The 26696-nt window shown below is 43.8% G+C and overlaps 4 protein-coding genes across 9 annotated transcripts in view; 1 reads left to right on the top strand and 3 right to left on the bottom strand.

Moving 5' to 3' along the window:
* Positions 1 to 6316, bottom strand: part of rps6ka3b (ribosomal protein S6 kinase, polypeptide 3b) — a 25275-nt gene extending 18959 nt beyond the window's left edge. Inside the window, exons 1-3 of one of the 3 annotated variants that reach the window (XM_053412047.1) lie at positions 6022 to 6315; positions 5924 to 5985; positions 1424 to 1483 (exon numbers count right to left, since the gene is read on the bottom strand). In XM_053412047.1, coding sequence (XP_053268022.1) covers positions 1424 to 1483; positions 5924 to 5985; position 6022 — 123 coding nt within the window. In that variant the 5' untranslated portion in view covers positions 6023 to 6315. Of the gene's footprint in view, positions 1 to 1423; positions 1484 to 5923 lie in introns of all 3 variants that reach the window. The other 2 variants (XM_053412048.1, XM_053412045.1) reach the window with 2 other exon arrangements.
* A 685-nt stretch (positions 6317 to 7001) lies between these two features.
* On the bottom strand, positions 7002 to 13683 carry pdha1b (pyruvate dehydrogenase E1 subunit alpha 1b). 3 transcript variants are annotated; one of them, XM_053412974.1, is made up of 13 exons: positions 13544 to 13683; positions 12376 to 12396; positions 11666 to 11821; positions 10994 to 11059; positions 10726 to 10899; positions 10363 to 10489; positions 10177 to 10268; positions 9958 to 10050; positions 9463 to 9618; positions 9001 to 9072; positions 8803 to 8870; positions 8493 to 8601; positions 7003 to 8181 (listed from the first exon to the last, which is right to left on the bottom strand). In XM_053412974.1, the coding sequence occupies exons 1-13, from the start codon at positions 13601 to 13603 to the stop codon at positions 8017 to 8019; spliced, it is 1359 nt and encodes a 452-aa protein (XP_053268949.1). In that variant the 5' UTR covers positions 13604 to 13683; the 3' UTR covers positions 7003 to 8016. The 3 variants fall into 3 exon arrangements, with proteins under 3 accessions (XP_053268951.1, XP_053268949.1, XP_053268950.1); XM_053412975.1 differs by lacking the exon at positions 12376 to 12396; XM_053412976.1 differs by lacking the exons at positions 11666 to 11821; positions 12376 to 12396 and having other exon boundaries at positions 7002 to 8181.
* Positions 13684 to 14451: 768 nt separating this feature from the next.
* acot9.1 (acyl-CoA thioesterase 9, tandem duplicate 1) lies at positions 14452 to 20248 on the bottom strand. The gene is made up of 16 exons (XM_053412154.1): positions 20065 to 20248; positions 19250 to 19344; positions 18784 to 18810; positions 18124 to 18169; positions 17668 to 17838; positions 17509 to 17546; positions 17327 to 17410; positions 16668 to 16771; positions 16510 to 16583; positions 16337 to 16404; positions 16143 to 16254; positions 15893 to 15983; positions 15665 to 15750; positions 15472 to 15559; positions 15234 to 15384; positions 14452 to 15138 (listed from the first exon to the last, which is right to left on the bottom strand). Exons 1-16 carry the CDS (start codon positions 20076 to 20078, stop codon positions 15083 to 15085), a joined length of 1305 nt encoding a protein of 434 aa, XP_053268129.1. The 5' UTR covers positions 20079 to 20248; the 3' UTR covers positions 14452 to 15082.
* Positions 20249 to 21617: 1369 nt separating this feature from the next.
* On the top strand, positions 21618 to 24589 carry LOC128425523 (diamine acetyltransferase 1). Of its 2 annotated transcripts, XM_053412156.1 has the most exons (6): positions 21618 to 21881; positions 22980 to 23031; positions 23117 to 23194; positions 23485 to 23586; positions 23671 to 23711; positions 24127 to 24589. In XM_053412156.1, the coding sequence occupies exons 1-6, from the start codon at positions 21819 to 21821 to the stop codon at positions 24301 to 24303; spliced, it is 513 nt and encodes a 170-aa protein (XP_053268131.1). In that variant the 5' UTR covers positions 21618 to 21818; the 3' UTR covers positions 24304 to 24589. The 2 variants fall into 2 exon arrangements, with proteins under 2 accessions (XP_053268131.1, XP_053268130.1); XM_053412155.1 differs by having other exon boundaries at positions 23485 to 23711.
* The last annotated feature ends 2107 nt before the right edge of the window (positions 24590 to 26696 follow it).

Below are 26696 nucleotides of genomic sequence, written 5' to 3' on the forward strand. Positions count from 1 at the left end.
CACAGATGAAACTCTGAACGACTCGACTTTCTGCTGCTCTGTCCTCAGCTCCAGAATAAAAGAAGTGGGCTGGAGATTCACTGGTTCACTGACAAATCGATCAACACACAAAGTTGACAAATCCATAAACCCAGTTTCTCTGTTGGTTAAATTTCGCATATTTTTCTGGTATTATATGGTTAATAACATCTGCAAATCTAGCAAACACTTCTATGTTTAATACCTTTTTCATGTTTTATGCTTTAATGTTTTGTCTTACTGAACGTCTGAATTTGTAAACTTAAGCTTGAAAGTGGGACGCATCAGATGGGAGTGAAACAGTGGGAAGTGTGCGAGCAGTGCGATGGCAGTTGTGATAATCCTGAACCATTTCATGCTGACAGAAAACGAAGGCCGGCTTGTGGTGATAACTGTCTGTGTCCAACTTGTTCCTTGAGAACCCAGTGTGAAACTGCAAAACTGTCAAATCACAAAACCTCACAAATGAGTGACGCTGAACTTCTCTTCAATGTGATGAAAGATCACATGAGGACAAAAATAAGAAATAACACAAATGGAATGTTACATGATTGGTTTACAACCTTTTGAAAGATCGTTTCAGCTTTGACAAGGACTTGACCATTTTATAACATTACATAAAGTGTTCGATAAATCGGTTAATCATAAACGTTAATTGACAATGAAAAGTGGCAGCACCACGACAAGATCGGTAAAATCTAATGCTCCACCCACTTTTATGTGAAATACAAATAAAGGTGGATTTTAAAAGAAAACTTTCAAACTATAAAAATCTGTTAAGTCTATTTTAATATGTGAAAGCTCTCTTACACTTTAAATTCTAACCTCAAACTGGATCATGAGACAAGATAATGTCCAACAACATCAAAACAAAATGATTGAGTTGTTTGAAAGTGACACAAAACTCGTGATGAGAAGCGTATGATGCACGATGACGACAACGAAGGTTTAACAAACATCTGATCCAATAACAACAACAGGAATATGATGAACAACACAATAAATAAAGATGTCGAGCAGAGGAACCGGCGAGTTGTTCTGCCTGAAGATGACTCATGAGGTTTAATATCAAGCTTCACTTTCATACCAGCAATTATCCAGCAGGAGTAGGCGTCCGCTTTTACAAACAGTGGACAAATTATCGAAGAGCAGGACTCACTCACTCACTCACACACACACACACAGACACACACACAAGGTTGCAATGTCCAAACCACAGGAAGGGCTATTTAGACGTAGCAGCCAGTCAAACTCATGACTGCGTATCACACACACGCAGCTGGCATCAGCGAGCTCCGAGTGTTCAGCTGATCTGAGAACAGTGTTCGCTGTGTCTACAAGTGAAGCCTGTTACATGTCAGGCAGGTCTAATGGAATCCTCCAAAACACAAAGAGGTGGACTTACGGTGCAAGGAGGCATGGAGTCGTCATCGCCCGCAGAGTCCTCCGGGTCGTGATGAGCATCCTGGATCAGAGAGAGAGAGAGAGACGCATTAACTCACACTGACACACACTGACACACACTGACACACAGCGCGGCCACACTGCTTCCTGTGCGATCAGCAGGTTGAAGCATGTTCACCTGAACAACTGTCGGGACAACCACACCTGCAGCTCCACGTCCCTGTAAACACAGGTCTCTGCTGCACAGGCCTGTTTCAAACATATCCCCAGTCAGTCAACCTGCTGCAGGTAGTAACACGTGACCAACGGGTTCCAGGGACACGAAGTACTGATCAGCAGCTTCATCAAAATATTCACTATGATCATCCTGTGAAATTTGATAAAGATTTCCACCTTATAGGCACTTTGTGACCTCGTTCTAATTTAATGATGAACTGTAACCAGCTGCTGTGTGTGTGTGGAGTGTGGATCAGGTCTGTGATCAGCTTCATTACTTAGTCACATGTTTGTTTTGATGTTGAGGTGAAGCGAGCTGCACAACGAGTGGGCGTCTTTTATTTTGAAAGTCTTTCATCAGCCTCTCCCTGCCTGCTCACTGCCACGGAGGAATCCGACCAGAGCTGACATTCAAAACGAAGAGGAGGGCGAGACAAAGTCGCAGACGTCGTGTCCACCGACCTCAGACGGCTTCTCCCTCGTCTGCTCTGCCAGAGGGGGACAGAGCGAGAACAACAGAAATCTATTAGCCTTACGTAAAGTAGATTAACGGCCTGTCCTGCTTCCCTGCTGGAGCAACAGCTGTGATTTCAGACACTGATACTACCGCATGACAAAAAAAACAATAATAACAATAAAAGCAATTATATTGTGGTGATTATTATTTGTAAGTGCAGAGCCAGGAGGATAAATCTGTAATCAGCAGAGAGGAGATGGATGGTGGACAGCGGCAGAGATGGATTATAATGAGGAAGAGGAAGAAACCCTGAGGAAGGTGATGGAGAGGAATGCAGATGGAGAAGTGAAGGAACCATGGACGACGTGTCTCTACTTCCTCCCACAATCCAGTGCTGCCATGTTGTGTCACTGACGTCATTTAGAGTTACAGTGTCTGGGCAGTGGTGGTTGGGGGGGGGTGGAGCCTCAGAATGAAGGTTCAATCATGACGTCTAAACCCGTTTTTTAAATCATCATGTCACCCGACACTCTGATGCTCACACTAGAGGATTTGGTCTGAACGAACACACACCGGCCGTTTGGAGGAAAACAACTTCACCGACTTCAAATCTCACAGAAACTCGCTAGATTTCTTCTTCTCTTTTTTTTAGGGCGTTGGCAAACATCTTCTTTCAGTGCAGAGGATTTGAACTCAGATTTAACTGAGTCGTGCCTCTGAGCTGAAGTGTGATATCGATCTGAGGGTTTTATAAGTTCTTAATTGTAGTGGGTCACATATAACCAAAGCTCTGGGGGTTTTTAGAACATGCACCATGTCTCTTCTCTCTCTCTCTCTCTCTCTCTCTTCTCTCTCCTCTTCTCTCTCTCTCTCTCTCTCTCTCTCTCTCTCTCTCTCTCTCTCTCTCTCTCTCACTCTCTCTCTCTCTCTCTCTCTCTCTCTCTCTCTCTCTCTCTCTCTCTCTCTCTCTCTCTCTCTCTCTCTCTCTCTCTCTCTCTCTCTCTCTCTCCTCTCTCTCTCTCTCTCTCTCTCCTCACCACCCAGCAAACCTCTGCAGTGACCTATCGACCTGTAGCAGCGAGCATCAAAAGGCTGAATCCAACCGACTGGACTCTAGTTCCACCTGGTATCACATGATCTGTAACTGCTTCCTCACACTCCTCACACAAGGGAAATTATAATGCTGTGTGGGCTCCAGGTCGAGGTCAATTTTTTATAAGGTTTATCTTAAGACTCATTTGTGCTCAACGTCAGATATGGAAACGGACCGAGGCTTCTGAATTCCTTTGGTCCATATTTGTGCACGTCTTCTGAAAAGCTTATGCAGACGAGACGGAGCAGTCCCACCAGAAACTGTAGGGGGCAGTGCAGCCAATAGTTCATGATCCATAGGACCCAAGGAAGAATTCTCAACAATGACGGAACTTTTAAAGGCAGCGTAAATGAGCGCCAACGCAATACTTACGCAATAATCGCTGCAAACTAACCGCTCTTCCTCTCCTTTGTCCCCTGACCACAGTGTTTCTCTTCTTCTGTTGCCCTCGCTCCATCGCAGCCCAACGAGGGGAGAACCTGCCTGGTCTGTGGAGCTCAGGCCGAGGAGGCCTCGTGTCAGGGTGTAGCTCGACGGTTCGAAGGCACAGAAAGAGGAATGTGGATTCTCTAGCTCCTCTACAGTAGCTGAGTTAGGAAGGGATCACTTCAGAGCAAGTACAGACAGGAGGAGCGAGGACAGATCACTGTCAGTGGTTCTGTGGGAATGAGGGATTCAAACTGACTCGGAGGGAAATGGGGATGTGTTGTTTCAAACTGGGATCCTCCCATCGCAATATGAATCTGAGCATTTATAGAGGAGGTAGTTCTGATGAGTGCAGTGTGTTCTCTTTGTATTAAAACCTGCATACACACCAGCTCTTTGTCTGTTTGACCTAATTAACAAGGTCCTGCTCTAAAGGTTCAATTAGTTTTCGAGCTGTGATATGAAATAATTTAGTAATGCAATGAATTCCCTGATTATGAAGATAGAGTCTCAGAGGTGAGTTTGTTAATTGTTGTCATTTCCTTCAGCTTTCTGACACAGTTTGTCTTGTAGTGGAATATATTTGATCTGACAGAGACTTGTTCCCGCGGTCCTCTCTACTTATTGTTGTGTTGTTCACCAGACAACTACACCCACTCTCTTCTCTTTGTGTGTCTGTGTGTGTGATAAGGTTTGTGTTGAATGAACTTGTCTTTAGGGCAAAAAATCCACCGACAGCGTCTCCACTTCATTCCACAACTGCACCACTCAGTCTTTTGTGTGTGTATGTGTGTGTGTGAGAGTTTGTTTTGTTCTGCGGTGGCCTAGAGAAAGCCGGTACAGCAGCTTGCACTTGTCTCTCAGACACACCGGCGTGCAGAGGTGTAAAACCACAGGTCAAAGGTCGGCGTGTCACCGGGCAGCGTGTGGCCCGTTCCCGTCTGGTTGATACTGAGGTGGAGTGGGAACACGGCGAGCAGGTACCAGCTTGTTGGAACACACACTCAGTGACTCAGGTTGGAGTCTACACAATCTGCCTACAGAGTGACACACACACACACACACATGCAGCTATTTCTCCATGCACCCTTTGTGACACCTCATACAGGAAGTGCACGCACACACAAAGACGTAGGCACTTCCTGAATCAGGCGTCCGCAGCAGCTCCGCCTCCAGCTCCTTATCAAGATTCTAAAACTTGTAGGAAGGAAAAAAAAAAAAACAGCAACTCACTCTGAGCTGTTTCTGTCTCAGGCTTTTACCTCAGGGCTGGAGATGAAGGAATATTGATAATAAATAAAACTTGATTATGAAGGAAACACTTCATCAATATGCTGATTTCAAGCTGCATCCCTGGATTCTTTCGATGTGTGTGATACTTTAATGAGTATTTGTATCACAGGTACTTGAAGGAGCTTCAGCAGTGACCCCAGCTGCTGATGAAGGTCTAATCTAATGTCTCACTTACACACTGAGCACAGTCATGTGACCTTGTGATACTTGAAGGTGATTTAATCACATTTGTGTAGAAGCTTTGAGAGACACTCATGTTTCTCATATTCATCTAATATAATTATCATCGACTTTCTTGTCACACTTTTGCACTTAAGGGCATTTTTCAACATAACAATCTTTCACTGTCACAGGGTTGTGTTATTCCTGAGGACATGTGTGGTAGTTGACATTGACTCTGGTACTAACTGGTACCTGTAGTACTACTTCACTCCTACACACAGTGAGGTCCAGTGATACTTTATGATGTATATTTATATCACTTTAGTTGTCTTTTAATGAGCTTTAAGAGAAACTACATCAGACAAGTGTGTTTTTAAATGTGTATTTTATCATGGGACCATGTTGTGTGGTGTATTTTACATGTTAGTGTGTGTTGTTAGTTAGTGTGTGTGTGTTGTTAGTTAGTGTGTGTGTGTTGTAAGTGGGTTTTGTAAGTGTGTGGTGGGGGTGTGTGTTGTGTGTGTGTCTGTGTGTTGTAGGTGTGTGTTTGAGTGTCTGTGTGTATGTGTGTCTGTGTGTTGTAGGTGTGTGTCTGTGTCTGTATATGTGTGTGTGTCTGTGTGTGTTGTAGGTGTGTCTGTTGTGTGTGTGTGTGTTGTAGGTGTGTGTGTCTGTCTGTGTATGTGTGTGTGTCTGTGTATGTGTGTGTGTGTGTGTCTTTGTGTTGTAGGTGTGTGTGTCTGTATATGTGTGTTTGTCTGTGTGTGTTATAGGTGTGTCTGTTGTAAGTGTGTGTGTGTGTGTTGTAGATGTGTGTGTCTGTCTATGTGTGTGTGTAGTCCAGCCGCCCTCACCTCTCCTGCTGTCCCCCCCACAGCCATCTTCTGCCAGGGGTCAGCCAGCTGAGCGAGCGGCATCTTCTCCTCCTTCTACTTCTCCTCCTCTGGACTCCTCTTCTCCTCCTTCTACTTCTCCTCCTCTGGACTCCTCTTCTCCTCTTCTCCTCCTTCTTCTACTTCTCCTCCTCTGGACTCCGGCGGCTCCTCCCTCCGTCACACGGCACTTTCACTACAAACTCTCCTTCTCCTCCTTCTCTCAGATGTCTGTCGGAGTCTGGAACCGAACCAGGAGCTCAACTACCCAGCGACCGACCGAGCCGAGCGGAGCCGAGCCAGCGAACTCTGATTCCGGATCTGCTGTGGCGCTCAGACCGCCCCTTCCTCCGGAGAGGAGCAGGAGGAGGAGACACACACACACACGCACACGTGTGCACGCGCGCACACACACGCACACACACGCACGCACGCACTTCCGTTGTTTCCCAATATGGCGGCCGGTGTCGGTTTACCTGTCCGTCAGACTGTCACGTCACGCCTGCGTCACGTCAGGAGGCGGTGCCATCAGATAAGAAACTTTATTCAGAATCTAAATCCACAACTTCACTTTAATTTAACCATCTGGACATTTATTTAGCTATTGATCTGTGTGTGTGTGTGTCTGTCAAAGAGAAGCAAAACTAACACAACAAATAAAACAACCACAAAGAGACACAATGACCAAATGGAATCTGCAGAGCAACCAGAAGACAAACAACCAGAAGACAAACAAACAATCACAAGAGAAGACAAACAAAAACCACAAGAGAAGACAAACAACCAGAAGAGAAATGAAATGGACACAAAATGCTAAAAAGCCAAACATGATCAAAAACAGCTGCAGAATAACCTCAGAGATGAAAGTCAACCACAAAGACAGAAGAGTACCTAACAATTCAAAACAGAGGAACAATTAACACAACAGGACGTGACATGACAAAGAGCTTCAACACAACACTGAGTTTTATTAACTGTTCAGAGATTAGAACGATAAGTGTTTCATGTCGGTTCAGACGCTGCTCTGATGAATCCTCAGTCCGGTGCTGACCTCTAGTGGCTGAAGGAAGAAAACACAAGTCGGATGGTTCATTGTCTACTTCTTTAGTCTTTATTGAATATTTCATAGTAATATTGCTTGATAACCTGAACTACATCACTTCTTATAGTAAATATCTCAGCTGTACATACATTTAAAAAAAATTCAAGAGCAATTCAATTATTATACTTTTTTATAGCAGCTGATATTAATATGTACACAAATAGACATTTCCACTCGTTAGTTTTTTTAACATTTATTTCACAGTCTCAGTTCATCAAACTCATCCATGGTCAAGTAAAGCTTCACATCTGAAAACACATTTTCTTCTGCTGCATTTGAAAACCGTCTCATTCCCCCAAAAATAAAGTGTAACATAAATATCATCTGGCACCAAGTGCTTTTCTTTACATGAGGAAAGACACTCGGAAAACTCATGTCCTGGAAACAGAAAATATATTGTAGTGCATATAAGAGGAATAAATACAGGCTGACATCAGTGCTCAACAATAATTTAAATTTCCCTAAAACTCTCACTCAACTCAATAAATATATCTTTAACCTCGTGGCGCTTCCTGTCCAGTGCAGTTTTTAAAAACAATAAAATAACTTTAAAGGACAAAGACAGACGAGTATTAGATTTGTTTCTGAACATGTACAAGCCAGGCAGCTAAAGATGCTGGATACACACAGTATGTACATATAGAATATGTAACGCATATATATCACATTGACAAAACTAAAGTTCAAAACATAAAGCGTAACTTCTGTGCGTATACTAGCTCCTGCAGTATTTAATATCTGTGTAGTCACCTTTAAAAGTACACACAGTGCACTAAGAACATCTTTCAAATCTTAAATATTTCTATGTAAAACTCAAAAATAAATAACACTGAGGTTTGAGGTCCCGTTAAGGTGCGGAATGCTGAGCTCTACGGTGGAGGGCGGGGGGGCTGGATGCTTCTCTGCAGTGCCTCGTTTAGCACTGGGAGGAGGTTCTACCCCTGAAGGTCAGACTGTTTTTGTTGGGGGGGGTCTAGCTGATGGACTTGAGTTTGGACCAGGGGTTTGTCCCGCGGACCTCCAGGGGGGGGCTGTTGTGGAAGATGTGGTTGCAGAGCTCCTCTAGTGGCGGCTCTGGGTCTGACGTGGCGAACAGAGCGGCGTCCTCCACCTCCTTCCGGATCGCAAGGTCAATTTCCTGACAACAGAGGGAAATTCAGTATCAGCTCTACACCTCAGATAAAGAGAGGGACAGGTACTTTGAGGAGAAGTTGCTGTGGTTAAGGAAAGATTTATATTTTGATTAAATGTCAGTGAGAATCTAATTTATCCTTTAATCTTTCACCTGAGCCAGTGTCTGAAAATAACCAGCCCAGCTTCATGAGGCTGGAGACACTGTCAGTTGATATTTTACTTTGAGATCAGATAGTTAACAAAGATATTTCTTTAAACCATTTTCTGACATTTTCATTTTCCAAAATAAATTAACATTCCATAGAATATATTCACCTTGAACTCCTCAGCAGACGCCATGTTGTTGGTGAGCATGCGCTCCTTCAGCATGGAGATGGGGTCGCTCTTACTGCGGACCTCCTGGATCTCGTCCCGGCTGCGGTAGCTGCACAAGGCGACAGGACAGTTAGAACAAAGGAACCAGCTCCAGTTTATCACCGACAGGAACCAGTAGAAATGACTGGAGGGAATTTAATGTCTCATTTCAACCAGAGGCTGAAATTAAACTCCAGAAATGTATCCAGAGCAAAGAAATAAGAATTAAACCGTTTAGGAGAGACAGGTCAACGTGTCAGAGGTAACGCACCTGACCCCAGGGTCACTCATGCTGTGTCCATGATAACGGTAGGTCTGCAGCTCCATGATGATCGGACCCTGAAACACACAACAGGATATTTCTGAAGACTTCATCCTTTCAAAAAACTCCTTTAACGGTCAAAGTAGAGAGGATCTGTCCAGAGCTAGAAAGATGAGGGACGACTGAAGCCCTGGTTTATCTTCACACCTTTCCAGACCTGCAGTGATCTGCAGCGAACTTGGTGGCCTCTCTGACACACAGGACATCCATCCCATCCACCTACAAGAAGAAAAGAAAAATACATTACAAGACATCAGGGAAGAAACCGAAGTTTCCACGAAGCTTCATAATAGATGAGCAGCCAGAGCTCGGAGGCTCCTGTGATTGGTTTGTGTGCAGTATCATACATGAGCATCAAGCAGCTAGGTGCATGCTCACACCTGCTACTGCCAGGCCGGCGGTCCGCCTCCTGTTGTAGTCTAGGTCCAGACAGGCCAGCTGCAGCAGACAACAGACCGCTGCAGCTACCGCCCCAGGACCCCCCCCCCCCCCAGCCGGTGTCAAAGAACGACAGTGAGCCTTCAGTCTAACTTCAGAGCTGCCTAGATCAAATCAAAACATCCAAGCTGCTTCTCCTGCAGCTCCACACGTGTGGTGTTTGAGTCTCACTCTGATTCCTGGTATGAAGTCTCCTCTCTTGTAGTAGTCGGTGCTGGCTGCAGCTCTCTCCACCGACGTGCCCATGCCGTACTTGTTGTTCTCGCAGACGAAGATACACGGCAGCTTCCACAAGGAGGCCATGTTGAACGTCTCGAAGATCTGACCCTGATTGAACCAGAGAGGACGGGAGCAGGGATTCAGCAGCGTGTCCAGATTATTAAAGGTTAGGAGAGTTATAACATTGAAATTAATCTTTAACTTCTCTAAATAAAGTTAATGAGTCGTCTCCCTGAATCACTAATAAATGTATCTGCATTAATGTTGTTCAATATTAAACTTATTTTACAGAGTAAACTATGAAAAATATATATACACAAACACAAATTACCATACAAAGCCCTAAAGCTCACAAATAAATCTTTAAAATGTTAAGGGGATGTTTCTTCAATCCTAAAATATAAAAATAGTTGTGGTATTTGTAAGTTAGGCCTCTGGTCATCTTACCTGATTGGCTGCTCCATCTCCGTAGAGCGTCACACAGACCTGCTTGTTGCCTTGGTACTGACAGGCCAGAGCGATGCCGGCTCCCAGAGGAACCTGATGACATCACAGCAGAGTCAGAAGAATGATGATGTCAGAGCAGGCGCCAGGAGAGCATCAGACAATCTGCCACTAGCTGCGTGTCTGTGCATGCTGTGTGTGTGTTGTGTTGTGTTGTGTTACCTGAGCTCCCACGATGCCGTTGCCTCCGTAGAAATGTGGAGCGTACATGTGCATTGAGCCGCCTTTGCCTTTGGCCACGCCCCCTTGTCGACCTGAGGAGAAACAAAGAAATGTGACGTGTAGAACCGCTTCAGGCGTTCAATCAACCCACTCAAACTCAGATGAATTCACGAAGCACTTCCTCACCCGTGAGCTCTGCCAGGATCTCTTTGACAGCCACACCGCGGGTGTACGTGTACCCGTGGGCGCGGTAGGCTGTGATCAGGTGATCAGAGGGCGTGACGGCCGCCTCGATGCCAACGGCACACGCTTCCTGAGAGAGGAAACGCACAATTTATATCATCTACCAACACGTTTTTCTGGTTTGTGTGTCTAGGTTTTCCCCAGAGATTCTTTTCTGATGAATGTCTAAGTAACCATTCGATTATCGTGTCAAACTTCACAAGAGCATTTTTCTGTTCAGCAGTTGTCTCGCAGATTTAATTAAAAGTGAACAGAGAAGTTACATCGAAGCTCAAAGGACGACCGAGTGTGATCTGTGTCTCTTACCTGTCCGTCGTACAGGTGACAGAAGCCTCTGATGATCTTCTGCTTGTACAGCTGGTCGGCTTTGAGCTCCATGCGTCTCACAGTCTGCATGGTGCGGTAATACTGCAGCCCCTGCTCCCGGGTCAGCTCCGCCTCCACCGGGGGCCCCTCCTCCAGACGGTGCAGGTCGCATTTCTACTCAAGACGAGTGAGGAAGGAAAAACATCTTTAGCAGCTTCTTCAAAATGTGCATAAAACTTAAAGATGCTGATGTTTTGTTTCACTGCACCTTGATGTCAAAGGTCGCCTGAGTGGCGAAGTCAGCGAAGGAGCGTGAGACCACAACTCTGGCACCCTGGTGGACAAGAGGACACACAAAACATTAAATCAAGTACACAAATACATCACTGCAGCATTACAAAGTTAAATTAAAAGGACACAGGTCTTCCACACAGAGCCTCTTCACAGCAGCTGCAGGGTTAGTGGGTGAAGACAGGCAGAGGATCGGGGGGGGGAGGGGGTCCAGTGGTTTACAGTGGACAAGAACTCAACTCCAACTGTGAAGGTCAGTAACAGGAAGCTGTGGTTTTTAGATCTCATTTAATCCTCCAATACTGGGTTTAATGGTAAAAATATTTTAGAGCGAGTGTTTAATTCACATTCCGTCTGAGAAAAGTCCAACTTGCAAGTAAACACATCTTAACAAAAATATACATCTGCAGCGCGAGATTGTTATTCAGAGTTCTTCAGTTAAACTGTGACACCTGTAAAAAACATCTTCATTTAGTGAATTCATACATTTCAGGAGGAAAAGAAAAAGGGATAAAGACCAAATCCCAGAGACATGAGAGAAGAGTCAATAATTTAATATTAAAAGAGGTTATTATCCTTTAACTCAGAATTTATTTCCCAGCCCTGTTAGTGATCAGGCAGACAGAGGGGATGCTGGTCGTGCTCTTACTGGTGCGTCTAGCTGGTCGCTCTGGGGGCTAACTAACTCTTCCACAGTCGCTCTAGTACTGACTGGTGGTGGCTCGGGGGGTTGCCACCGGGTCTTTGCCAAGTCGGGCGACGACGGCGAGGTTACACTGACGTACTCTGACAGGTCAATCAGCAACTGGGGAACACAGGAGCCAATCAGAGCAGAGCCAGAGGAGCTGGACAGAGTGAAGGAGACGAGGACAGGGGAAACAGAAACAGCAGCTACATGGAGGACGACACATGGGAACACACGACCCCACAGTGTCTACGCCTCAGCTCACACTCCAGGAGCAACACAACATCTTAACACTTAAGTCACAATTTTTAGATTCATATCAAAACAAAATAAACAGATATATAGATGAGGAAATTAACATCTGCATCCATACACATTCAGAACTTCATATTTGTTACATGTTCAGAGAGGGAATGAAAGAGGAAACATTCTTCTTGTTAAAAGAAACTGAACCATCAAAGTTACTTTTAAGCTTAAAGAATTGCTTCTGGCTAAAAACTCTGACCTGCTTCAAACTATAAAAGATGGACAGGTTGCATTGTGGGTAAGAGGAAACTCTTCATAAGATCTAATGTCATTCAGAGTGAAGTCTTTTGTCCAGTCTAGAGAAGATCCCTGGGAAACAGAGGGAAGAAGTGTAGGATGAGGCCGACAGACAAACATCAGCTGCTTACCTCCGACACTGTCTGAGCTCCCTAGGGTTCAGGGGGGAGAGGGAGGGGGAGGGGGGAGAGAAGCAAGAAATAAATAGGGATTGTTGTGAGTGTGTGTGTGTAATGTGTGAGAGAGTGAAGACACAGGGAGAGGAAGCAGGAGGGAAGGAGCGACAACTCAACACAAAGCTGAACAACAACAGAGTCTCTACAGGCACGAGGAAATAGAGTTCCACAATCTATGAAATGTGTCGATAACTGAAGATGAGAACACACGAGTTGTGTAACGATCTGAACTTGTGTGTGATGGATTGTTTCCGTTGCCTGTGGAGAAACTGATGATGTCACAGACACACGTGCTGCTGCCACAGCTCCAGCTTCTTCTATTCAACTACACGTTGAGCAGAGAAAATACAGATTCACTATCTGCTAATAATCCACTTTCATCTGTGGCTCACGGATCATGCAAACACATGCAGCATTAATAAGCATTATGCACTTTTAAATGAAGCTTTCACAGTTATTATTCTGCTCTATTAGAAGAAAAGCATTGCTGCAAAACAGAACAACAAGTTGTCTGTTTGATGACTTTAAGTGATGCAACAAGTAGAAAACAAATTTAACCTCATCAGTAAGGTCAATGTATTGATTCCTCAGTTAAACTACATTGAATTGATAATTTCTGCATATGAGAGAGACTCAGTTTTAACATGATTTACTAGTATATTTAGTCAATGTAATATTAAAGTACTGTCTGTTAGATCACTTGAAGTGATGTAACAAGTAGAAACAAACTTTAACCTCGTCAGTAAAGTCAATGTATTGATTCCTGGTTGAATTTAAAAGCAGATATCGATCAGTATTTATGTATTTTCCTGCGTGAGGAGGCCAAACCACCACAGACACAATCACAGACACCACCACAGACACACAAACACGTGCTTGATTTCACGCATGTCCGCCTCCACATTTAACCCGGGTTGTTTCCAGCCTTTGACCCGCTTAGTAACATGCGAAACCAAACGTTTAACAAGCGATAAAGCAGCGAGGCACATGCTAATGTTACGTGTTAGCCACGTTAGCCGCTCACAAGGTCAGCGCGCGGCCCAACGAGGCTAACTGTGGGTTAGCACGGCCCGGCTCGGCTCAGATCCGGCCTCCAGCTCAACGCTCACCCGGGCCCACTCACCACATTCCTGCCCGTGATGCGACAAAGAGCGTTGGAGATGATGGTCATCATGGTTTTCATGCTACTGGGAGGAGACGGAGGATTAATTAGCGGCTGCTGCGAGCTGCTAAATACCCTGTTACTGTCCGTCCGGGAAATGAGTCCGGGGAGCACCGGGCTCAGCACACATAGGTTCCGCCTAGCTTTTATAGTGCTCTCGGAGCTGAACCGCGAATTTATTAAAACCACAAATTAAAATGTATTTAATATTAAAGAAAAGCTGCTTTATATAATTTAAAATATAATCTGATCAAGGCCCAGAGTGAAGTACTGATGAGTAATGTAGATAAAATGTGAGCGCATGCTGATCTAATCTATTTAAATATGATAACAAAAACAGTCTTAGTTTATTACACTATTGCTTTCCCTATACCTCTATATTTTATTCATATATGTATTTCTACATAATTTTTCGTTTAATTTCTTGCATCCATTTATTTCTGTTCATTTATATATTTTTCGATTTACTTAAATAACTATAGCTCGATGTATTAAAATATTCTTTACTCTCAAAATCTATTGCCAGACTATATTCATTTGTGATTTTATTCCTTCATTTCTTTATGGTTTTTCATGAATTTACACCGTTATTAATATTTACTCCCACGTTAATTGTATTAATAGATAAAAAATGTAAATTAATAAGCTATACACATTTTATTTACATATTTATATACATTTTTTTTACCTTACATATGTGTACATGTGTTTGAAAATGTATTTATTTCCAAATATCAACCTGTTTTGATGATAATGATGGATCAGAGCTGGTCGGTTGCAGTGGGAAATAATAATATAATAATTAAGTAACAAGAAACAACAACATCTTCCATTAGAATGTGATGAAAACAAAACACACAACAACAAAGTCAAGATAAATAAAAATGTATTTATTGTATTTGTAAGGCAAAGAATATATGATGCCAACATTCCTCTCGCAGCAATCTGACACATTCATGATCAAGCTCCTCGTTCCATATTTAAAAAAAAGCAGAGTAAAGGAGTGTTACACAGTCAGCAACAGTAGAATATAAAATATAACATATTGTGATATAAATCCATGCACATAGTGAATATATGAGGTTACAACAAGGTCAGGAAGCTCAACGTTTTCTCCAAGTTCTCCAGTCCTGCTGAGACGCTGTAAACTCTGACTGGTCATGAAACACAACACTTGTGGTTTTCTGATGCTGCTTACAACTGTGACACACACAATTTAGAGAAATCATTGAAAACACTTCTGTGCTCCAAACAATCAGAACTGTAAAACCACCAGGACAAAGAATGTAACAGGAATCAGATACCGCGACCATCTGGGTTGTGGAAAATAAATGAGCTAGTCGTGATATACAGTATGACGGAAGTACACAGAATTATCTGCATACACACACACACACTCTTACACACACACACACACACACACACACACACACACACTCGCGTACACACTCGCTTGTCAGACGCTGAAAGGCTTTGGCAGGAAGCTCTGAGCGTGATCCCTCAGCCCTCCACTGTTTGGTTTAAGTGTCTCTTTCCGTCCAGGTACAACATCGACTCTGTCAGACAGGAACAAAACATCAGCATCAAAATCTGCTTCTTATGAAAAATGGATCAGAAACAACTGTGTGTGTGTCTGTGTGTGTGTGTGTACCTCCATATGTCTTGGGGATGATGCTGGGGACGTCCCGGTCGGACACAAAGGTGAAGTGGAAGACGTTGGTGGTGTTGTGCTGGCGGGTGAGCGGGTCGAACACCTCGCTGTGAACTCTGACCTGGATGTACTTCCCCTGTGTGTAACACACCTGAAACACACAAAGCCACTGGTGTTAACAATTACTGCCTGACAGAAACCTACACACACACACAGACACACACACTCTCTCTCCAACCTGTGATGAGAGCAGCAGCAAAGAGCCGATATCCACAGGTTTCTGGAACAGGATATCATCAACAGCCACCAGGCGGGGTCGACAGCCTCTGCCGCACAGCAGGAGAGATGATGTCACTTGGTTTGTCAATGAGCACCAAACAAAGATCCTATGATCATCGTTCTAATCATCAATTATGATATCGTCCTCTCACCCGTAGGAGCTGGCGTTGGCCCAACCCAGCTCGTACGCTTTTCTCATCAGGAAACCTCCGAATATCCTGTTGAAGATGTTCCTCTCCTGCTCAAATCAAAACACACACACACAAGACAACAGACCTAAGATCAGGCCTTTTCGTTTTAAAAAATGTAACACCAGTGTAGAAACATCAAGCCCCAGACGTCCTCTGTGTCTTTGTTCTCCAGAGGTTCCTTCCTCTCACCTGAGGGTGGCAGATCTCCAGTCCTTTCAGTTTGGCGTCTTCCATCCACACCGAGTTCGGAGGCAGAACTCTGCTGCTGAAGCTGACCGTCCTGCAGGAGGAGACACACATATAAAGTATGATTAAACATTTTAAACAAATATGATTCCACTAGTTTCTAAATACCCTCGTCTAGGACATGGCTCTACAGAAGGAACCTAAAGGGATTGTTGTGGAGCGTATGTATGAAGTCATTGTATCTCAGCCGTACTTAGTGTCCAGGGTGTTGAGGAACAGACTGTGCACGATCTTCCTCTCCTCATCTGTGGGAGCAACCTTCAGCAACGATGCTGTGCTCAGCTCCACTCGACGGGACTTATTAGCTGGAAGCACAAACAATTCAGAGAAGAGAAGGACAGAAGAGTTCATTATCATTTTCACAGAGGTAATAAAATCAGGCCGTACCTTCTCCTTCCTGGAAAATCATGTCCTCCTCTGATCCCGCAGGCTTCAGTGGATTTACAAACGCTGCCCTGAAATTCAGCAGAGAGAACGGGAGTCGAGGGAGGAGCGAGTCTAAAGGTGGAGATGTTTCTGAGATGGTCAGTGGACGATGAGTTTCATCCTGTGGTTCTTACCTCTTGTTCTCTGGGTCCCGAGCCACCATGACAAACGTGGCGTCCAGAACCGGGGAGTAAGCTCCATCACGGTACTGGAGGAAGAGACAAAGTCACTGTAAGAGACATAATCTTATTCCTCTGTTCGTCTGTGGTGCAGGCAGGTTGAAGGTGTCCACCTGTGACATGTGCATCTTGGCTTCAATAGACGTCTTTCCCACCCAGGTCACATGACCAGTGAACTTGATGTCGCAGTCAGGATAGATGACGTGCTGCCTCATGTCTGACCAACAGAGAGAAAATACATTAATGTGCCTCTAACATGGAGCCACAGACACAACTTTGACTTTTAAAATGTCATTCAGTTTCCTCAGGTCTGAGGTGACGCCTTGAAATGTCCAGAGTCCAGATCCCAGAAATATTTATCTCACAAATATTAAACTAAGAAAATAAGAGAATTTAATTCAGTTACTTCAGACGAGAGTCAAACAAAATCATGTTTTTAGTATTATTTGAGGACCACGAGGTTATGGATTGAAGTAAATTCTAATGTCTTTAGCTAAAACAATCAATTGATTAACTGAAGATGAAACTCACTGATTAATTTCTTTGGTCGTTCTTTAAGGAAACTTGACAGAAAGGTTCTAGTGTCTCAGTCAGAGCGTTCACTGGTTTTCTCTCTATTATATTAAACTGAATATCTGTGGGTTTGGATGTTGGTCTTCTCTTTGTCTTTCTTTCCACTATATTCTGACATTTTATAGAATTTCCTGGCAGATTAATAAAGACGACTGAGAGCCAGTCTAACAACCAGGATCAAACTGAGAAACACTTTTACCTATTTTGTCCACCAGAGCTGTGACGATGGACAGAGGAGTCCTCTTCAGCGCCGGGTTGTGGGTGTGGGAGTAAGATATGAGGACTGAGGAGGGAAACAGGAAAGACAATGTTCTGGCGTCTGATTGAGTTACATATAATGGTATTGTAATATATAATATAACAGTATTATTGATAAGACACCTGCTAAACTGTCCAAGTCCTCCAGGATTCTACCAAACCTGAGAGAAAACAGACGATGATTTAGAGACGGGGACAATTCTGTCATGGTTATTTGTAAGTGGAGATAAGAGGACAAAAGTGTGCGTCTGTGTGAGTGTGTGTGAGCGTGTGTGTGCACACCTGACAGTGTTGTGGAAGGTCAGGTATTTCTCTCGGAGCTGTGGCTCGGAGCCCAGAGGCAGGTGAACCTCCAGGTAGCTGTCCTTCATGGTCTTTGCTGGAAGGTCCTGCTGAGAATTTGCCAACATGGACGACAGCGACACTCGCTCCGTCATGGCGTGCTGGTGGTCACTGTGGAGGTGATTAGAAACCACATCTCCTTTTATATAAAGACATTAAAGATACACTCCCTGGTAAATATCGACTTCTTGGTAAAAGTTCACGTGTTGTGTTAAATGAAAGGTTTAGAAAAACTGAAATATTTAAGGTTAAAAATTTAAATTTAACAGTAACATATGTTCTGAACTGAAATGAAGTTATTCAGTCTGAGTGGATCAAACAATCGAACACGGGTGAAAACATAACCTCCTTGGAGACGGCCACTAAACATCTGAAAACATGGATCTGCTTCAGTACCTCCAGTTGGTGGAAGCTCCCACGATTTCTCTCAGCCTGTTTCGCACTGAAAACACAGAAGAATCAGTCAGAACGTGTGCGTCTGGGGATTTTCTGTGTTACATTGTGAGACAATATACAACAACACAAAGACGAGAGATGGTCAAATGCAGAAAAATATCTTGTTGGAACCAGCTGCAACAAAACACTGAAACTCAGCGGCACAGAGGAAGAAAACAGACGTCACCAACTGAGGCTGAAGGAGAGAGGAGCTCGACTGTGGAGCAGGAAGAGGACGTTAGTCCCAGAGTCAGACCTGGTGCACAGGGAAAAGCTGCTCTACCAGAAACAAGGTGGGAGGCAGGTAAAAGAAAATGGAGAAACATGCAAAGGTACTGATGAGGTCATAAAGTGTCACAGCCAGTGACATCACAGCAGGTGAAGCTTAAAGTAAACGTGGGGCAGCGAGGGACAAGGTCACGAGAACCACTCGCCCACAACACTTCACAGTCGACTCTGCAAGTGTGAAGTCAACTGGAGGAGGAGTGATTGTCAAGAAACTCAAAGGACAGAAAGACAGACAGAAAGACAGAAAGACAGAAAGACATTCCTCAATAAATTAGTAGGATTAGAAGAAGATCGACAGGTGGTTAAGATTTGTCTGAGTTTACCAACACACACCGTTCGACACGTGTAAAAGTGGATTTCCTGCAGAGAAACAAACAGGATTAAATAACATGTGGGGTGAAAGGTCAGGGACACAAGGAGAGAGACCGATTTGGGATCATTCACACAGACGTTAAAAATGTCACCGGTTTACTACGTTTAGCAGAGATCACACAGGAAACCAGAGTTGGTTGAACCGCATTTTACACTTTACATTTATAGACATAAAACCATGATAAGGTTTGAGTTGGGACCAACATCCTGTTTGAAGCCTGAGTAACACTGTGCCGTCGATCAGGAACTACACAACTACAAGGAACAAAGGACACACACATGCTGCGCAAAATTAAAAAGCAAATTAAATATGTAATTTGATCGCTGACACTTTGTTGAACAAAGAGAAACATCAGACATAACAACAAATACTAATTTATTCTGTATGTAAACTGTTGTAATACATATGATCAGACCGAGGTCTTACCCTCAGCCATGTCCGGCGCTCGGCCCCCCTGCGACACCCCCCCGGTGCAGAGAGACCTGGTCCTCAAGGAGGCGGCCGAGCGGAGCAGCAGGAACCTGAGGACACACAAACCAGAAACCGTTGACCATCATCATCATCATCATCATCATCACAGGAAGACAATCAGACATGAGGGGGGGTCATTTAATGCTCAACTGTCAATGTTACATATATGATCAAATGCACATGTGGACTAGATCTTTAAAAACCCATACTGCAGATCCTGTCCTCTTTACAGAGAACAAAAAAAAACAGGATGACCTCAAAGATCAAGAGGTCCAGATCCCCCCCCACACACACACTAATCTTCATCTTCTAATTATAACTGTTGAATCTGATCTGTCCACAGTGAACAGCTGAGCCGACCGACACTCATTTAACAACACAAACACATTCCTTCTTTAACTACACAAACTAGACTCAAGTCCTTCCATCCTTCATTTCTCATTTATTGTATTGTAATTGTATCTCATGGCTGTACTTGTACCACATGGTTGTACTTGTATTACTGGTGAGACAGTATATTATACATGCTGGCTCTTGATTGTGACAGAGGACACACCCTCTGTGTCAACACCCCCCCTGTTGGGACCTGGCTATTCCCAGGTGTGGCTATTCTCTTCACCTCCTGATATTAAAGGTAACTTAAAGGTAACTGAATGATAAGTGACGGCAGAGCGCCGGAGGGAACATCTGTCAGGAGAGGTTCATGAGCAGGTTTAGCATCGTTAGCTGCTCTGTGGCTATGCTAGCATTTAGCCGGGCTTTCCACTGACCTGGGGGAGAACATGTTGAGTCTGCGGTGACACAGAAGCAGCTTCCGGTGTCCGGAGGAAGAAGAAGACGTCGGAAACAAAGATGAGAACCACAGGAAGTCTCTGGGAACGAGGAGTTGGAGCCACGACCTGTTTATTCAGAGTCTGAGGAGTCAACACTTCCGCCTTGTGTCCAGGCCCCGCCCACTACTAGATGACCTCACACCATACAGTCTATGCCTCACCGTTTTAGGGACTTTGATTCCCTGAATTCAGTCTTTCAGGCGTCCTCTTCTTCCCTGAGTTCAGTCTGTCAGGCGTCCTCTTCTTCCCTGAGTTCAGTCTGACTCAAACAGAAACTGTGAGAACATCCTCTGAGTTTCACAGAGCAAAACTATAGTAACGATCTTTGCTGCCCAGCTAATTCCATCTGTGTGTAAACCTACTGGCAATAAACCTGCTTGTGATTGTGTCGGCAGCAGTAAGGTCAGCCCTGAAATAAACAAGTTTAAAAAGCCTCAAAGTGAAAACGGAGGCTTGGACCCTGACAGCAGCACCAGTCTGACCAGCAGCCAGTTGACTTGTTTCTACTCTCATTCGGTCATTCAGTGTGTTTATTGTTGTGCACAACACCCATTGGCTGTAAAGGTAATACCTTGCTGAGAACAAGGGAGGAGGGGGTGGTTGGGAGACGAAGCATTTGTTTTGGTTCAGGGTGCTGCTGCAAGTTCAACATCTGGCAGTAAATATCATATATATAACCTATCAAGTTTTAGTGCATTAAGTGTCTTTGTGGTGCTATAGTTCAAGACACCAGTTTCCTAATGTCTGATGTGTCTCTGGAAGAGTCTCCATTATATTTGGAGATGACACATGTATAGGATGACATGTGCATTTCAACCTGGAGCTGAGGAAAGGTGTTTTCCTGCTCGGGTCAGAGGGGGGCGAACACAAGAAGCTGTTGTTTACCATCTTGTGTTTGCTGGACCTTGACCCAAACTTAAACTTGCTGATCAATCTTCTCTGTTGTGTAACCCCTGGTTGGGATGTGCAGCACTGATACATTCTGACCTTAACTGGCCTTGCTGTCTGAGAGGGTGGAAAATCCCACTCGTGCTGCTCCTGTGTTTGTCTGTCTATCATCTCCCTGCAGGACTTTGACTTGCAAAGGAGCACTGAGGTACAGAAGCTTCCTGAAGAACCTACAGCCACGACTGATAGTTGTTCTTAACACTAACTGTTTTTCTATGTGAGTTGATATTATCAGTGCAGAGGTGATACTTGAACTTATATTTACTTTACTTTACTAAACTGCAGAGAATATGCAAAGTGTTTATGTCAATCATAAAAATGCTGGTTTCTCTCGAAGCACCGAACTCGTCCCTGAGTTTCTGCCTCCGCCATCAAAACAAAGATCTTATGACAGAATCTAAACAGACGCGTCACGTCAACTGTCCTCCGACGATGATTGGTCCGTCGCGACCGGAGAAGGCCGCTAATTGGTCATCAGCCTGAGCCCGGACCCCGGCCAGCCAATCGGCTCGCCTCTGGAGCCGGGTATAAAAGCGGTGATGTAAACAAAAGAGGGGGATATTTCGACGGCAGCGACCCGGCCGAGGGCGACTCTTACTGGATGTTCCTGACTCGACGTGCGCGTCCGGACCCGAGGCTGACTGTGGGGGAAAAGCCACTGAGAAGCGAATGAAGAAATATCTGATCTTTCACTTCACATACAGAGGACTTCTCACGAAAGGAAAGAAGAGTAAAAGGAGAAAATGGAGTATACGCTGCGAAAGGCTGAACCAAGGGACGTGTCTGATATATTACGACTGGTGAAGGTAGGTGGGCCACACCGGAAACGAGGGTTCGACTGCACGGCAGGTCGCCCGGGTTGAAATCAGCTGCCGGGTCCGAACTAAGCTAGCTCACTTATCTAGCGCAGTTATATTTAGCCAGCTCAGTTAGCTCCAGCTAGCTTAGTTAGCCTAAGCGAGCCCAGTTATTTTCCAGCTAGCTCAGTTAGCTTCCGCTAGCTCAGTTAGCCACAGCTAGCTCCGACGAAAGAAGTCAGCCAGGCCTCAAACCGACGGATTACATTGATTAGCGGCGCTGAGGTGACGAGGTGGTGGGTGCAGAACTCTGGATGTCGAGCAGGAGGATGTGGGACAAACACCCGGAAATCCTCCGTCTGTCCACGGCCTTTGTTTACAAGCTCTCCGCTCACATCCAAATATGGTGTCCCTTCCGCCCAGACCACTTCCGTCCCAGGGTTTGTACCTGTTGGTTGTGTAACCACGGATGTGACACACTTACACACACATCAACACGAGCAGCATAATGACGATCAGATTCTTTATTAGTATTATTGTCTCTGTTGTTGTTTTATCCTCAAAGGCCCGAGTGATTTACCAGAGGTTGAAAAACAAGATGTCTCCACTCAGAGACCAGAAGAGACATTTGATTCGACTTCTCCCATCGATGAATCAGGTTAAACTGATCTGATTGATGAGACACATTCAACGAAGCCTCAACATGACCTGCACGTTCAGAAGTGTAGTTTAATTATCTGGTTATTGAAGTAAGATTAGACATTTGAAGGGTTAGAGTTATAAAAGGCTATAAGTCCTGCTTTATAAACCCTGAATGACTTCGCATAAACAGATGTGTATATATATATATATATCAGATACAATCCGAGTTTGCAACTGATAATCAAGATGTTTAATTAAATGACTCACTTTCAACTCAAATGTTTGTTTTCAGCTCTAAAATCCCTTCCCCAGAAACACATTTAAATGATTTATTTCATTTTCAAATATCAATATTGGCCTTAATAAAGTGTACTACTGTATTGTTTTGACCAATTAATCGATTAACGGACATTAATTATGATTTCAGTAGTAGATGTAAACACTGTTGTTTCTTCTTCTCTTCAGGAACTTGCTAAATACGAGGAGATGGAGCACCAGGTGAGACTGACTGAAAAAGGTGAGTTGTTTTTAAACCTCCGGCTTTTCTCACGCTCCAATTATCAGTTTTCTACTCGTGCTTAAAAAGTGTTTCTCCTTTGCAGATCTCCTTGAAGATGGTTTTGGTGAAACCCCGTTTTACCATTGCATCATCGCTGAAACCCAAGAGAAAAGTAGTGATGGTACGTAGCAGAGATTTTAATATGAGGAAGTTCAAGCAGTATCATAAAAAGGCAAAGCTATCCCTCTGAGCTAATGATTGCTAGGTATGCTAACAATGGGATAGAACATCTTTATAGGTTTTCAGCGGCATGTTAGACAGAGGCTGGTCGTGAGGAACAGAACAAACTATTAACCATTTATTTAAAAAGGTTTTAGAATGAATCATGAATCATATCTGAGCTCTTTCTCCTCCCTCCTTGAAGGCAGAACAAACATAGTAACATCTCTTGAACTTCCATGTCTCCCTCAGGCCTGAAAGTGGTGGGTTTTGCCATGTACTACTTTACTTATGACCCCTGGGTTGGTAAACAGCTCTACCTGGAGGAGTTCTACGTGATGGATCAGTACAGAGGTAAAAACAACTCCTGGAGTCGTCTACAGTTTAAACACATCTCAGCTACTTCCTGCTTTAAAACCCCATTTCCCTCTTTTCCAGGACTGGGCATCGGCTCCGATATCCTGCGGCACCTCAGTGATGTGAGTATGGTTCTAAAGATATCAGGAGTTAACACTTTGTTGTATTCCCAAGTGCAGTTCATTTATTGTTTGGAGGTTTTCTTATGTTGTCACATCGCATCAATGAATAACAATCCAACACACATTACACATCCGCAGGTAGTTGTACAACCAATAAGCTGGTTGGATATAAGTAAAATAAGACATTTCTTTATATTTTTAAGTCTTTCTGCTTGTTCTTAAAGAGCCAATAGTAAAAATATGGCGAGGACTCTATTTTATATCCTCGTTTTTCAAATGAGGACAAATATTAGTCTTCAAGTTTGTAGTTGGAGAAGAAAAACATTTTATCTCTTCTAAAAATTTACGTGAAAATAGAAAAATCAACGCATTCTGGAGGAAAATGTCCAACAGTTCCCCCATGTCCCCCCTGCAGCTGGCGATGAAGACACGCTGCTCCGGCATGATGTTTGTGGTGGCGGAGAACAACGAGTCGTCCGTCAATTTCTACAAGGGGCGTGGTGCCGAGGACCTCTCCCAGGAGGAGGGCTGGAGGCTGTTCAGGTTTGATAAGGACAGCCTCGTCAAGATGGCCACTCCGGCTGAGGAATGACGGAAAGCGAGCGGAGCAGAGGAGGGGGACGAGGACACCTGAGGGCGTGTCCGGCTCCTCTGCTGTCCTCCACTCAGACCAGGGTTCCTTTAAACAAGTTCAGCTTTTAAAAAGGGGAAATCTGTTTCACTATAACATGATTGTGTGTTTAGTTCACGTGTGTTGCTTAATCACGTTTCTAATATGTTGCGCTGAATAGCTTATGTTCATTCTTTGTTAGTGCTGATGCATTTGATGTGCAGGGAAGACTTTCCATGACTTTACAATAAAACTATAACCGATCCCACGTCCTGGTCTCGTGATTCTGTACGAGAGTCAAACTGCTGGATTCAGATTCAGTTTAATTTGCAAATATTTAAACTTCCAATCTTTTAAAGCAGCTGCACAAGTTTACAAAACCCAAATGGACATCACAACACAAAGTTTCACTCTGCAGATAATGTTCAACTTCAGAGAAACACAAAAACACATTTTCAAACAATAAAAAAAATCACTACGGTAAAAAAGAAAGTTAGACAGTGAAAAAGCTGCTTGAGATTCATCAGAAGTGAGAATTCAGACTTAACACCTAATGTCCAGATTCATCAGAAGCTAAACAGACCCGAGGGAGTTCAGGGTAGAGAAGTAATCCCTTCTAACAGTTCTGATGCCTTGTAGAGCTCCAGTAATCTATTACACCATCACTCATTTGAGATTAGAGGCCCTGCTTGGTTTTCCTGAAGTTTCCCCAAAGTTCTTTTAAGACATTTTAGTGAAACTCTTTTGGACTCACATCGTTTGTGTCGACACAACCAACTCGACCTGCGTTCACTAACAATCTGACCTCAGAAGGACCTCATGGATCTGGAGCTGTTATCTGAACCTGGACTCTTCCTCTGCATCGTAAACCAGTTCCCTCCAGTTGAGTAACAATGGGTCACACTTCAATGCAGTGATCAGTCTGAACTCACTGTTTTCATTTCATGGATATTAGCTGGTCCTGTTTAAGATCGATTATGATGAAAAAGCTGGAAATCAAACAATAACTCCAGTTTGTTAGACACGTCTCATGAAACATAATCTTAGTCATTATAGTCGTCTGATGGGGATGACCTGTGAAACTTACACCACTTCATCATTTCTTTAAAAACGCTGACACACTGGTCACGTGAAGTTCCTCTTTCGTGTTGAAGTGAAACGTGTCCTGGTGGATTCCAGACAATTTCCCTTTGACTTAAATACATTTAAATGATGAGTCAGAGTCTCAAGCTGCTTTAAACACTTGGAACCAACAGAAGCTTGAGATGAAGGCATCCGGTTTAAATCCAAAGAGGTCATATTACTTATGTTGAATGAGTTTTTATCTTGTGTGCATGAGAGAATGTTTCATTTTAAACTCACAGGAAAATATATCTCTTTGGTCTTTGGACTCAAGTTACAGAAAATACAAACTAATATTTTGGGGAAACAAGAGAACAGAAAAACCACAGTTGTCATATTTGAGAAAAGTTCACAATTCCATGATTTTGATGTTTTGTGAACACGTGTGATTTTTTGCTGAGTCATTCCTCTCAACTCTTTCCTCCCTGCTGAGTTGTCTTCTGAGATAAATCCCAATCGTCTGCTCAAACTTCACATCAGCTGATTAAAGTTGCTTCGGCTGCGTTCAGGGTCGTGTGGTCACATCCAGTGACGTGTTGTTCAGCAGTCAAGTTTCTGTGAGTTAAAGAGGAACTGATGCGGTGGATGGTCGGACTTTCATTCTGAATTTCAAGAAGTTCAAGTGTTGAGGATAAAGTCGACTCCTCTGGTCCGAAGCTCGAGTCTCTTCAGAGTCAAAGCACTGGTCACCAGCGTGTTTACGAGCTTACAGGCAGGTGTGTGCTCACGTTAGGTCAACTGCTAATCCGCTCACTGGGGTTTAACTTCTCTTAACACGAAAGGAAACTTGGCCGAGGAGTTGAATGTGAGTCGAGGATAAAGAATTCATGACAGAAGTCGACTCAGATTAATTCTGTGTTTAATGACGTTCAGATTAAATCCTCACAAAGTATATACAGTGTATTTCACTCATGGACAATAATCACAGTCTCATCCAGTTTGTTAATAATTAAATTCTATATGGAATGCAACTTAAAGCAAATGGCAAGGCAAATAAATAGTGAACAACGCGAGTGTGAACGAATCAATGAACTTCAGAAAATATTCTTTTGAACCGAGCGGACAGTGACACAGTGTCAAGTGCCCCCCCCCTCCTCCTCCTCCTCCTCCTCCTCAACCACCTCCTCCTCCTCTTCCTCAGAGCACAAACACTCTCCTTCATAAACACAGCCGGTGATATCTCCAAAGAAAAAAAGCTCCATTTCCAGATTTACAACACTGGGATTATATGAGTTGTATTTTTCTTCCCCTGC

This window comes from Pleuronectes platessa, chromosome 20, assembly GCF_947347685.1.
Source record: "Pleuronectes platessa chromosome 20, fPlePla1.1, whole genome shotgun sequence".
In the NCBI taxonomy this organism is placed as follows: Eukaryota; Metazoa; Chordata; class Actinopteri; order Pleuronectiformes; family Pleuronectidae; genus Pleuronectes; species Pleuronectes platessa.